The sequence below is a fragment of the Felis catus genome, chromosome F1, assembly GCF_018350175.1.
Source record: "Felis catus isolate Fca126 chromosome F1, F.catus_Fca126_mat1.0, whole genome shotgun sequence".
Taxonomy (NCBI): domain Eukaryota; kingdom Metazoa; phylum Chordata; class Mammalia; order Carnivora; family Felidae; genus Felis; species Felis catus.
Window position 1 is genome coordinate 62,243,692 of NC_058384.1, and position 14,334 is coordinate 62,258,025.

General features: G+C 42.6%; 1 protein-coding gene across 10 annotated transcripts in view; it reads right to left on the reverse strand.

The window, feature by feature from the left end:
* Positions 1 to 976: 976 nt before the first annotated feature.
* Positions 977 to 14,334, reverse strand: part of HSD17B7 (hydroxysteroid 17-beta dehydrogenase 7) — a 71,255-nt gene continuing 57,897 nt past the window's right edge. For 5 of the 10 annotated variants that reach the window (XR_006591414.1, XR_006591409.1, XR_006591412.1 and 2 more), the window contains 2 exons: positions 4,972 to 5,100; positions 977 to 2,061 (listed from right to left, as the gene is read on the reverse strand). Coding sequence is in view for 1 of the 10 variants with exons in the window: in XM_023247438.2 (XP_023103206.2) it covers positions 1,394 to 2,061 (668 nt within the window). In the remaining 9 variants the exon portion in view is untranslated. The remainder of the gene's footprint in view (positions 2,062 to 4,971; positions 5,101 to 14,334) is intronic. The other 5 variants (XM_023247438.2, XR_006591415.1, XR_006591411.1 and 2 more) reach the window with 1 other exon arrangement.

Consider the following 14,334-nt stretch of genomic DNA (forward strand, 5'->3'; position numbering starts at 1 on the left):
CACTCATATGAAGCCTTTAAGAGACAAAACAGATGAACATAAGGGAAGGGAAACAAAAATAATATAAAAACAGGAAGGGGGACAAAACAGAAGAGACTCATAAATCTGGAGAACAAACTGAGGGTTACGGGAGGGGTTGAGGAAGGGGAGTTGGGCTAAATGGGTAAGGGGCTCTAAGGAATCTACTCATGAAATCATTGTTGCACTATATGCTAACTAATTTGGATGTAAATTTAAAACAAGTTTAAAAAAAAAGAGTTCTATATAGGATGATTCACTCACTGTCTGAAGGCCAAATAGGGACCGGATATATATCATCACCATCATCATCAGTGATCACTAAGTACTCCCTTGACCATGAGGGCACGTGCCCTAAAGATTCAGGTGTTTCCAAGTGGAAGCCCTCTGCTTTGCTGAGTGTGTTAATGCCCTTGAGTCTCTTCTTCAAACCTCCCCACCTTTACACCCTACACCTGAGGGAATAACCAAGCCTCACCCCAAACCCTTCTTGTGTCTTGAAAATTCTGCCACCTGAGACATCAGTTCAATCTCCAAGATGTTCTTTTTGGTCCAAATTTTGCTGAATTGGAATCAGGAAAGGATGTGCCTTGGTTTTAGGGATGGAAAAAGGAAGTAGAAAATGGATTAGGGCATGTGGGTGGGCAGGTGGGCCAGCGCACGGGGCAGGTGGGACGGAGCCTGGAGAGAAAAACAGGTGCTTCAGCTTCAAGGCACCCCTCCATCGTATTTCCCCCCTAATTCACCTAAAATGTTAACACACTTGGTGCCTCAGAACTTAATTTTCTCCCAATGATCATATAGATCAACCTATACATTCCTTGTAAAAACAAAAAGTCCTTAGCTCTACTTGCAAGATAGTAACCCTGACCTCATTGTGTTAAAAGTAAATCTGACTTCTTCTTTTCTTGGTTTTAATTACAAATGGTCCCCACATTAACTCAGATGCTTCTGCTGATTCCAGAACAGATGGCCTTTTATTGAAGTCATTTCTCTCTGGTCATAATTTTCCCAAACATGTGACCTGTTTCTTTACAGACAATACCTTAAAAAGGGGAACAAACTCAATTTTGGAATCTCTTCATCTTTCTACCCACTAGTTCCCCTCAACCTGCTTTTCACTTCCTCGAAGCAAGAATTATTTTTACCTTCTCCACAGCTCTCCAACTACTGAGCACAGCGTAACTCTCAGTGCATGTGTGTGTTGAACTAACCCGCGAAGAATGACAGTTGGTGTGGAGGAAACTTCTTGATAGTGGCAGTGACAGAATTTCAGAATGGGCGGCCATGGGCAGGAACAGAATCCCTGGCTCTGGGGCTCCTTAAGAAGGGAGTGGATGTGAGGGCAAGAAGCTCCAAATCTCAAGAAAGGACTCTAGCTTCTCAAACAGTAACCTCTTTGGATAAATAACCCAGCCTGTGAACCGCCATCCAGTGCAAAGATGGAGGAAATGAGGAGTAGATGGAGTAGATGGGAGTAGAGGGAGAGACGTACAGGGAAGAGCCTGAAAGGAATGTCCGTCTTCTGCATGTGAGGAGACACTGATACTCTTCCGTGGTCGTTTCCACTCTCCTCCGGGAGCTTCCAGTTCAATTCTTTGCATCCGCGAAGCCATTCCCAGGTTTCTCTTCTTAATGAAGGGGAAGTCGGATGGATCTTGGAAGCCAAGGATGTCTTTAATTTGTCCATTTCAGGGACGAGGTCAGATGGGATCATACGAAGAGGGACATCAGCCTCTCTGCACAGGGTAGTTGAGTTCAAAGTGGAACTCGTCTTCCTAGAAGCAAGAAGGCAGGTCAGAATGCTCAGAGAGGCCTGTGGGTCTCCATGGAGAGTGGCCAGAACCTTCCTGTCTCGTGCTCTTGCCCCCCACTCTTGAAGATCTCCTCTGGGAAGGTTCCCCGGGTGCTGCTGGTTTGCAATCGCCTTACTTCCTTTCTCTCCAGCAGGTGGCGCAATGAGATTCAAGATGCTTTGGAAAATCCTCAAGACCCCAATTCCTCTGAAGCTTGGTTTGGGGAGAAGAAGCCTCAACTCAGCTCCTAGACATAAGAAAAGAACGTGTGGAAAACATTGAACATGGAATAAGCATGTATTGGCTAAGTTAAAATAGTCCGAGACTGAAGAGGTAGGGATAATAAGAGGGGTAAGGAGGTCTGTGGTGGCCTGGAGAGAGACTACACATTCATTAGACATTCATTAAACCACCCTCATTAGACACTCTTCCTCCTTAAAGACTAGACAGAAGCATTTCAAAATGTTAATAGGTTGATGAGCTCACAGAACGTTTTTCCACTATTTTACCGACAAAACTTTCCAAATTTTCTGCACAAAGTAGATCTTCATTTCATACCTACCAAGTATTAAATATTATTACAAAAATCTCTTTTATATCAATATTCAATATCTAAGTTATACTGGTTCTATTATCTCTGTTTGTAAGTAGTGAGTGACAAAATCTGACTTCTCTTGGATGATTGGGCATGTTGGAGATCATTGTGCTCGTTGCTGTGGATATTATGTGTCCTGATGCCATATTGGTAAGACATACAGAACATGAACCCTTCTATCACCCACGCTATAGAGTTGTTTCCATGTCAAGCTTCCAGTTCTCCCAAGTTAAAGCACTTCTCTCATTCATCAAAGACATATTCTAGAGAAGTTTTAAACAATGGGGTTACATGAGTACTAATCCAATGGTATGAGGAGAGACCAAGGTTGGGAAATCAGTTAGGAGTCCGTTATCATGGTTTAGGAGTCAAAAGCATGATGGCAGTGAGTATTAAGGAAGAAATGGAAGCAAGAGGTATTCTAACGGATGGGCACAGAGGGTTTAGTAATGGATAAGCAGTTCAAGGGGAAAAGAGGAATCAGTAATGGGGACAAGGCCAAGCAGCTGGAAACATAAGAGTACTGGTGACAGAAATAAGTAAGTCAAATGGCGAAGATGGTGCATTAAGACATGTCATGTTACTGGAAGTTTTGAAATAGACTGGGGTGCCTGGGTGGCTCAGTCGGTTAAGCGTCTGACTTCGGCTCAGGTTACGATCTCCTGGCTCAGGAGTTTGAGCCCCGCATCGGGCTCTGTGCTGACAGCTCAGAGCCTGGAGCCTGCTTAGGATTCTGTGTCTCCTCTCTCTGCCCCTCCCCTGCTTGTGCTCTGTCTCACTCTGTCTCTCAAAAATAAATAAATGTAAAAAAAATTTTTTTAATAGATTAATAGGATATGTTGGGTCATTAAAATAGCGTAACACCTATTAGTGAATATAGTAAATGTTAATATTACAGCAATTTTGGGGGGTGCCTTGGTGGCTCAGTCGGTTAAGCATCTGACTTTGGCTCAGGTCATGATCTCACGGCTCATGAGTTCAAGCCCTGCATCAGGCTCTGTGCTGACAGCTGGGAGGCTAGAGCCTGCTTTGGATTCTGTCGCCCTCTCTCTCTGCCCCTCCCTCGCTCACACTTTGTCTCTCTCTCCTTCAAAAATAAACATTAAACAAAAATTTTTTAATGACAGCAATGCCTTTATTTTAAAAACATACAGGGCACCTGGATGGCTCAGTTGGTTAAGCGTCTGACTCTTGATTTCAGCTCAGCTCATGATCTCACCATTCATGAGTTCGAGCCCCACATCAGGCTCTGCAGTGACAACACAGGTCCTGCTTGGGATTCTCTGTCTCTATCTCTCTCTCAAAAATAAATAAATAAACATTTTAAAACTATACATATACAAATTATCCATTTGCAAAAATTAGAACTAAAAAATTAAGGGAACCCAAAAGAAAGGGTTCCATAGGATTTCCCTGGTTCCTATGAATGTGATCTTACTTCAAAATAGGGTCTCTGCAGACATAATCAATTTAAAATGATGAGTTCAGGGGCGCCTGGGTAGCGCAGTCGGTTAGGCGTCCGACTTCAGCCAGGTCACGATCTCACGGTCCGGGAGTTCGAGCCCCGCGTCGGGCTCTGGGCTGATGGCTCGGAGCCTGGAGCCTGTTTCCGATTCTGTGTCTCCCTCTCTCTCTGCCCTTCCCCCGTTCATGCTCTGTCTCTCTCTGTCCCAAAAATAAATAAAAAACGTTGAAAAAAAAAATATTGAGTTCACACAGAATCAGGTGGGCCCTAATCCATTGTGGCCAGAGTCCTTTTAAGATAAGAAAAAACATCGGGGCACCGGGGTGGCTCAGTCAGTCAAGTGTCCGGCTTCGGCTCAGGTCGTGATCTCACACTCTGTGAGTTCGAGCCCCGGGTATAGGGCTCTGTGCTGACAGCTCGGAGCCTGGAGCCTGCTTCGGGTTCTGTGTCTCTCTCTCTCTCTCTGCCCCTGCCCTGCTCACGCTCTGTCTCTCTCTGTCTCAAAAATAAGTAGTCCTTTAAAAAAGAATACAAAAAGACAAGAACAGACATAAAAACAGACACAGAAGGGAGACAGCCAGGAGAGGATGGAGGCGGGGAGCAGCAGCATGATGCCACAAGTCAAGTCCAGAGCTACCGGAAGCTGGGAGACTCCTCCTCCAGAAGCATAGGAGACAACACGTCCTGTCTACACCTTGATTTCAGACTTGTAGCCTCCAGAGCTACGAGGGAATACATTTCTGTTGTTTTAAACTGCCCACTTTGCTATGGCAGGACTGGAGACTAATACAGTCCCTCTTGAACGCTCAGAGCACGCGAGGAAAGGTAGATGTTTAGTTTTGAAGGCGGGGTGGATATTACAGGATTATGTCACTATGGAGAGCCACACGCCATGTAAAGTTACCCATGAAACAGATGGGGAGATTAGGAGCGTGTTGGTCCCATAACTCTGTGTACTTTTTCCTTGATAAGGGTGACTGCTGCCCTTATCACTGTGTGATGAAGGCTGAAGCCTCGTCACCAGAAACAAAGAGGTGTTTGGCCAGCCCACTCTCCTAGCACACCCCATCCCCACCAAAGAAACATGGCCTAGGCACCTCAGTGTACCCCTTCCTCCCTGGTGAAGGCTGCTGGTGCTTGGAAGGCCAACAAGCTCACAGAATGTTCCAACATAACACGGGAAGACAAAAGACAAGAAGCTCATCTATAAATCGAGAATGAGCCAGCTGTGGAGACAAAAGGGGGAAAGGAGTCAAGTTTCAATAATATGGGATAACCATGGCAAGCACGGATGTGCCCCGTAGGCTACAGTCTTCCCCACTCGAAATGTTAGTAAGACATGTGGCATTCTCTTACAAAAAACTACTCTCCCCTTTTCAGTGTGGTAAGAGAAGCCCCAACATCCTCTTGGTTATTAATTAACAGGAAAATTTGAAGGTTGAGTTGTGTAAGTTTCCAGGGGAGATTATTTAACTTGCTGAGTATTTTTTTCCTAAGGAAGTTTTAATTCAGCAAACACGCATTGAACACTTACCTGCTGAAGAGACCAAGAACTTTTTTCAAGTCTCTGCTCTCAAGGAGTATGCACACCAGTGGGAGAGACAGACAAAGAAATAAATAGCTAGAGGATACTGACGTTTTAAAAAATTGCAGTGCAATAACGGTCCCTGTTGGGGGTTGTGATAATAATAACGATAGTGGTAATAATAACGTCGAATGTACTATATGTTTTACATACGTTAAGGGAGCAGAGAGAAAAGTGTGCCCAGCTCCCTCTGGGCTGATAAGGGTGCCCGTCTGTCCCATTGGCAAGCTCCTATTCCTCCAAAGAGCCAAGGGAGGGAGAAAAGGGCCAGCAAGAGACCTGGAGCCTTAGGAATTCATGCAGTCTTTGCAGAAATGCCAACAGCCCAGGAGAGATGTGGGAGAGCGGGACACGAGGCCGGGGCCGTATCTTGAAAATCTGTGTGTGAGCCTCATTCCCTGACCCAGGTGTTTCCAGACTGGTGTCCATAAACACATGGGGGGATTTTGAACTTCTCTGTAAGAACGCATGCATGCGTGTGATGGTGCCTTGTTTCAAATATCATCTAAAAAACATCATATTAACATATTCTGACCATCTGGATAAACCACCTTATAAGAGAGCACTGCCAGTGATTTTAGGCTTTGCATTTGCATTTAGAACAACGTTTGCCCCAAGCAGTGCTTATTTGATTGTAGCCTGTCACATACTAAGTGTGGTGAACATTCAGGAACTCTTAGCTGTCTGTGTCTGTGTACTAGTAAGATCTGGGGCAGAGACTACTGGTTGTCTCCTAATACAAGTTTCTCCTTTTTTCAAAGTCATGAAACCCCAAAGACTTAGGCAGGCACATAGCTGTCCAGAAAAAAACAAACAAACAAAAAAAACAAACAAAAAAAACCCCCAAAAAACCCAGACAAACAAAAGCCACATTGCCCAGTCTTTTTTGAAGCTAGCTCAAGTTCAAGTCAACAAGTCAGGTATAAGCAGAAGTACCTTGTGACAGCTTCCAGGAAATTTTCTTTAAAAAAAAAAAAAAAGATGTCTTTATGTGTTTATTTATTTTGAGACAGAGAGCGCGAGCCACTGGGGGAGGGGCAAAGAGAGAAGGAGAGAGAATCCCAGACAGGCTTTGCAGTGACAGCACAGAGCCTGACGTGGGGCTCAATCCCACGAACGAAGAGATCATGACCTGAGCCAAAATCAAGAGTCAGATGCTTTACTCACTGGGCCACCCAGGCACCCCAGGGAACCTTTCTTAACAGCAAGGTGACTTTCTCTATATGTTCATAAGGTGAAGTTTACCACTGTGTTGTTCAAATGCCCCACGTCCTTATTGATTCTTAACTGATTCTGTTAATTACTGATACAGGCGAATTAACCTTTTCCACTGTGATTCTGGGTGTCTGTTTTCTTCTTATACCTATTTCAATTTTCACCTTATAAGTATCAAGTTCATGTTCGGGTGAACAATATGAAAATATTTGGATCATGTCAGTAACCATCATTTAATAGAGAAATTTCACATGATTTCCTCATTTCCATTTGTAGATTTATAACCATTTCAGTGCCAGTAGTGTTCTTTAAAAAAAAACAAAAACAAAAACAAAACTCAGTCTTTTAATTAGAGCATTTAGTCATTTGTATACACAATTCCTGATATATGTTTGGACTTAAATTTCCACCTTATTTTATACATTCTTCTTTCCCCATCTTTCTCTCTCCCTTTTTAGACTGTTTTTTTCCACTGGCATTCTTACCCTGTACCGGTTTGTAAATCATACTCTCTTATTTAATCCTTTTAGTAGTTATCCCAGACATGGTAACATGAATCTTAGTTTACAGGTACGTAATGTTAATAAGTGTTTTTATTCTTCTCTTGGACGATGGAAGAAACTCAGGACATGTCACCACCCTCCTCCTTTGAAAGCCCCATACTTTACTACTGCGCATTACATATCTTATTTTCCAAATCTCCGGTTTATAGAGCCTGCATTCATTTAGAAGTACCCACATATTCATACTCTGCCCTTCATTCCTTCCTGAATCTTGGCCCTACATCTAGGAACATTTCCTTCTGCCTCAAGTACATCCTTTAGAATCTTATTTAGTGCAGAACAAATTCTCTGTTTTGTTCGTCTGAAAATATCTTTATTTTACTGTGTATAGAATTTTAGGCTGAGGGTGCCTGGGTGGCTCAGTTGTTAAGCATCTGACTTTGGCTCAGGTCATGTTCTCACAGTTGGTGAGTTTTGAGTCCCACATCGGGTGAGCACGATCCCCTCTTTGAGTAAAAACACGAGACCCAGGTGAGCCCCGCCTCTCTCTCTTTCTCTCTATCCCCAGCTCACTTGTGCCTCTCTCTTAAAAAAAAAAAAAAAAAAAAAAAAAAAAAAAAAAAAAAGAATTTCAGATTGATAATGTTCTCTTTCAGGATATTGAAGATATCCCACGGTTTTCTGATTTCCGTTATTGCTGTTTAAAACTCAGCTAAAAGTGTACCTATCACTCCTTTGAATATAGTAAGTCTTCCCCTCAATCTGGCTGCCTCAAAAAAAAAATTGTAGCTACTTGTTATGGAAATTTTAAAACATGTTCATAGTTAGAAAGACTCATCTAATAAACCCTTTCATGCCCACATCCCAGCTTCAATAATTATCAACATTTTTGCCACTTTTGTGTCAGCTCTTCCCACATATGCACACACTTAGGCACTAGTTTTAGGATTTTATTTTTACTGGTGTATTTTAGAACAGATACAAAATATTATCTCATGTCTTTTCATCTGTAAAGCCTTCAATATGCACCTCGAACTGATAAGGACTTTATTAACATAAGAGCCAAGCCATTATCACAACCAGTCAAATCAGCAAAACCCCTTAACTCTTGTAATACCCATTTTCTGTTCACATTTCCTGCTTGTCCCACAGGGGCTTTTCACAGCTGGTTGGTGGGAATCAGGATCTAAAGAAGTCCACACATCGCCTCGGTTGTATTTCCCTTAAGATGATTTTGTTAGAAGCGGCCCTTTCTTGATTTTTTTCTCCCCTTGCTATACGTTTGTCAGAAACACAAAACAAAACAGATAATTCTTTAGAAAGACCCACATTCTAGAGATTTGGTTTTCTCTAGTTGTTGGTTAATTTCTTCACATTGCTATGAATTGTCAGTCAGACCTAGAGGTTTGATTGGGTTTGAGTTCAGAATATTTGAGGCAAGTGAATTTTTTCAGCGTATTCATGATGAATAAAAGGTTTGCTTTTCCCTGTTTAGCGGCTCTAAGATTAAACAATGGTTTCAAAGTGTGTCAGCTGATGCCTCCATTATGAAGTCCCCCCTTGACCTTCCACCCAAGGTTTTAGAACCACTGAGGACTGTTGCCTAGATTTGTGACTTCAACAGAGACTTAAAAGCAATGGTTTTCTTACTGCTCCCATTCCTTCTGAGCAAGTAGCTGCAAACCTTCTAGAAAACCTCTCCTCCATCTACTCTTTCAGTGTCCTAAAAATACAGTTTGTACAGGAAAGACAGCATAGATGCTGGATCCTTTCCCTCTTAATTTTCAGGACAGAAAATTAAGGTGCCTAAGCCACCTCCAAACACAGTTGGTCCATAGAGCCTTTTCAGAAGGATTCTTGTGGCTTTCTTCTTCTTCTTCTTCTTCTTCTTCTTCTTCTTCTTCTTCTTCTTCTTCTTCTTCTTCTTCTTTTTGGAAAAATCAGCTTTACTTGAATGTTCATCCAATAAAATTCACCTATGTTGAGTATACAGTTTGAGGAGTTCTGATGAATGAAATATTTATGCAAACACATCACAGTCAGGATTAGAACATCTCGGGATGCTGGCGGTTAAGCATCTGACTCTTGATTTCGACTCAGGTCATGGTCTCACAGTTCGTGGGATCGAGCCCTGTGTCATGATCCATAGGGACAGCACAGAGGCTGCTTGGGATTCTCTTTCTCCCTCTCTCTCTGCCCCTCCCCCGCTCTCTCTCTTTTTCAATCAATCAATCAATCAATCAATCAATGTTTTTTTAAAGATTAGAACATCTCCAGGACCCCCCAAAAACTTTTCTCTTGTCCTTTCAAGTCAATCTGTGCTCCCCACCCTGGCTCCAAGCAGCCTCTGTCTGCTTTCTATCACATTGTCTACGTTTCCTAGAATGTTCTATAAGTGAAATCACCCAGATTTAGTCTTTTCTATGGGCATCTTTCTCTTAGCATAATGTTTTTGAGATTAATCTATGCTGTTTCATGTGTTGGTAGTTCTTTTTATATGAATATACCCCATTTTATTTATTAATCCACAGTTTTGTTGGACATTTTATCCTTGCATAAGTAGATCAATACTCTGCCAAAGACTCGAAGGGACCCCTCTGCAGATCTCTGGACCTCCTACCCCCTCCCGTGTATTTACGTCCTGTTTGGTACTCTGTTCTGTACCTTCACCCTCTGCAGCCTGCCCAACTCAACTCAACTCAAACTCAAAGGGACAGTTGGGCTCTGTCTTGGTTGCCCCTTCCTGCACCACAGCCTGAAAACTTCTTCTAGGCACTAATTTAGGGCAGTTACAGAGCTCACCTTGTTTGTATCTTATCTCAGGGGGATCACAAACATGCATTGTCTGTCCAATGTCTGAAAACAGTCACTTTATATATTTTGTTCAGTCTTCCAGGTTTTTAAGGGAGAAGGGCAATTCCCGTAGAATTCAATCCTTCATGGTGGAAGCAGAAGCCTCCTGAATCTTTTTGACAAGTTGAAATTCGTTATTTTTTCAATCAACTTTACTGAGGTATAATCTATATACTTTAAAATTCACAGTTGATGTCTCCAGGTTGTTGATTTTGACAAATGCATGCAACATATAATCACTTCTATCTCCCCCAGAAAGTTCCCTCATTCCTTTTTGCCATCAGTCTTCATCCACACCTCTCAACCTGGGCAACCACTTATCTACTCTCTGTCACTACAGAGTAATTGCATCTGTCCTGATATTTTAAATATATAGAATCATTTTGTCTTTTGTAACTGGCTTCCTTCACCAGTATCATGTCTGAAGATTTATTCACGTCATTGTATGTAACAATGTTTTGGCTTTTTTATTTCTGGGTACATGCTTTCATTCCTTTTGGTTAAATACCTAGGAGTAGAATTGCTGGGTCTTATGTAAGTATATGCTAAATTTTATGAGAAATTGCCAAACTCTTTTCCAAAATGGTTACACAATTTTACATTTCCAGCAGCAAGGCCTAAAAGTTTCAATTGCTCTGTATTATCACCAAGAATGGTTTTGCTGCTTTTTAAAACTTCAATTTAATCTAAATACTGAATATAAGTGGTGAAGGTAGACATCTTTGCTTGGTCTGTGATCTCATGAGAAAGAATTCAATCTTTCACAATTAAGCACGATTGCTAGCTATCAGCTTTTCATGGCTATCCTTTATGAGACTGAATAAGTTCCCTCTCAGTCTTGGTTTGCTAACAGATTTTACCAAGAAGGAATTTTGGATTTTGTCATCCTTTTTCTTTATCGAGGGAGCTAATTATATACTTTTCTTTATTCGTCTGTTAATATGATGATTCACATTGATTTATTTTCCAATGTTAATCACCCTTCCATTCTTGGGATAACCACATTTGGTCATAATGAATTATCCTTTTTATATATTTGATATATTTGATAAGATAGACCTTTACATTTAGCCACCTGGGTGGCTCAGTCAGTTAGGTGTCCAACTTCAGCTCAGGCCAGGATCTCACACTCCGTGAGTTCGAGCCCCACATCAGGCTCTGTGCTGACAGCTCGGAGCCTGGAGCCTGCTTCAGATTCTGTGTCTCCCTCTCTCTCTGCCCCTCCCCTGCTCATGCTCTGTGCCTCTCTCTCTCTCTCTCTCTCTCAAAAAAGGAATAAACAATTAAAAAAAATTTTTTTAAAGAATGTTGTTCTATACTGTTCATTTTTCTTGTAATGTCTTTTTCTGGTTGTGGTATCCAGGTTAGGCTAACCTCATAAAAATAATGCCTCCTTTTCAATTTTCTGGGAGAGTTTCTGTAAAATTGGTATTAGTTGCTCCTCAAATGTTTGGTAGAATTGCCCAGTTTACTGTGCGGGAAGGTTTAAACTACAAACTCTGTTTGTTTCATCTGTATGAGGGTATTTAGTTGATCAATGTCTTTGAATGATCTTTGGCATTTTATGTCTTTCAAGGAAGTTGTCTTTTTCATCTAGTTTGTCAGGTTGTTGGTGTAAACTTACTTATAATACTCTATTAGCTTTTTACTATCTATCGAGTCTGTAGTGATGTCCCCTCTGTTATTTCTGATATTGGTAAATGTTGTCTTCTCTCTTTCTTTATTACTTTTTTTTTTTTTTAGCAGTTAGATTTTGCATACTTTGGAGTCATTCTATTCGTGTTTCTTTTGCTTGGGATTCATTGAGCTTCTTGAATTTGGTACTCCTCCCTGCTGATCCTAGCTGCCTTGCTTTACTGGACTTCTAGCTCTGTCTCCTCAACTCAGGGAATCCACTGCCTGTCTGCCCATTCCTATGATGTGGCCTGTAAACTCTTTCCAGCAGTAAGCTTGGCAATAATAAAGATCCCTGGCTTGTTTCTGCTCTCTCAGGGACTGCCATCCTATCTGTCTGATGTCCAATGGAACAAAAAAATCATTTCATGAATTTTGTCTGATTTTTACATTGTTTCATATAGAAGAGTAAATCTAGTTCCTGCTACTCCATCTTTGCTGGAAACCAGGAACTAACTTCTACTGAATATCTACTATGCACAAACACTTTTCATTTCTTCTTTCATTCAATTCTATTAGAAGTCCTATGATGAACATAGACTATTAATCCTTTTCACAGATGAGGAAACCAGGGAATACGACAAATTAATGAACAAAGTCATACATCGTATTAAATGACAGAACTAGGGGCAACTGGATGCCTTGGTCAGTTAAGCATCTGACTCTTAATTTCAGTTCAGGTCATGATCTCACGATTCGTGTGACTGAGCCCCGTGTCAGACTCTGAGCTGACAGCACAGAGCCTGCTTGGAATTCTCTCTCTCCTTCTCTCTTGGCACCTCCCCTGCTTGTGCTTTCTCTCCCTCTCAAAATAAATAAACTTAAATAAGTAAATAAATAACAGAATCATTTGATCACAGATGTGTTTTACTACAAAAGGATGCTACCTCCACATAAAGCAGAGAGATAGAAAAGTGCACGAATGCAAATAAATAAAATCCACTCTGTAAAATTTATTTTAATCATAACTATTTAAATGATCAGTTGAAACTGCCCCCTTTTCTAGTGGTGACAGCAAGATGTGATCTGGGAACAACAATTTTACATTTCCAATGACTATCTTTGTTGATTTTCCTTTCTTGCCCTTTAATGGTATCATGGGCAGATTCTCCACATTTCTGGCCACTTTGGCTATAAAAGGTCCAGTCCACTTTGAAGTTCCCATCCCATATGCAATCTAAACCCTTCCCTCACTAGACTCCAAGGGACTTGGAGAGAATTTACCAGTCTTCCTTCTCCAACCCCTGGGGTGGCACGAGGAACATGGTCTTGTTTTGTATACTTCCCCTCCCTGTCTTCTCAATATCTGACCCCTCTGAGGTTGAGGAGTCAAAGGGGAACAGAAGAGGCAGAGCTCTTCCTGTATAACTGCTGCTTGGGTGGTGCTGGGGCACTACTAGTCTTTCCCTGACCTGTGACGTTCCTATTTTCCTGCTGTGCTCTGCTCTTAAGATGTATTTTCATGAGGAAGCTCACCTTCAGTCAGCTCTCTCTGTCCCTGCTCCTTTGGCCCTGCGTGTGGTTCTATACCCGCTCTGGTGAAGTATTACCTTATTTAACCTAGAGTCTTCCATGGTTTCTGCCTCCTTCTATAACCCCTCTGCCCCTTCACGTGGAGCCAGGAAGCTGCCGAGGCCCTCTTTGGCACTCTCAAAGGACCAAGGGGAGCTAGGATGGGTTTGGCCACCATTCCCTTCCACACTCACCACACTAAGGCTTAATTCTGTCCTCCACCCTTGGATTATCTCTCCAAGCCTCCCTTCTCAGCTCTCTCTCAAGATGACACGGGGTAACCAGCTTTTCTAAGAAATCCCTCACCATCATCAGCCCTGGCGGCAGCGAAGGGGAATATTTCTGAGGTTCTGTGGGTCATCGAGTCCCTCTGGGGAGCGAGCTGCCAGTCTCTTCCCCTGTTGGCACTCTAAGCTCTAGGTTGGTATTCTTGGAACCCCCCAGCGCCTTCATTTAAATTCTGGAGGGGAGAGAATTACCTCATGGGAAGGGATGGGAAGGGAATTACCTCCTGCTGAGAGAATAATGGCTTTCCCCTTTCCCTCCCCCGGTCCCCAGTAATCTCTTCATAATAGCTTGTTTGCTAGGTGATGACTGTGGGTAATAGGGCTGTTTTCCTTCTTCTCAGCAAGCTCTGGGGGGCGGGGTGGGGAGGGGGGGATGGACAGGTCCTAGGACTGGCAGTCCTCTTTAGACTGACACAGGAGTGCCTCTTGTTTTCAAGCGAAGCCCCCCCCCAACAGTAAAAATCCCACTTAGTATCCTGTTCTACAACCCGTAGTTCAACTGGCCTTCTGCCGCAGCTCTCCAAACTCTGATGACAAAAGTCAACTTCAAGTTCAGTTTGCCTAGTTCTGTGGTCACAGCTGAAAATCTCAAGAAGCTATGAAGTACACAAGATGGGTAGAAGCCCGAGAAAAGTCAGCAGGGTGTGCAACACAAGGCAGAATGAAACAATTCGCGACTCTCGCCACAAAATGTGCCCAATCTGACCAAGGCAAAAGCCAAAACCAAAACCAAAACCGGGTGCCTTCTCTGGGAGCGTGATTCCCAAGAGGCAGGAAGGAGTGTAGTGGGCGGGGGGGGGGGGGGGGGGGGGGGGGGAGAGGGTATGGCAA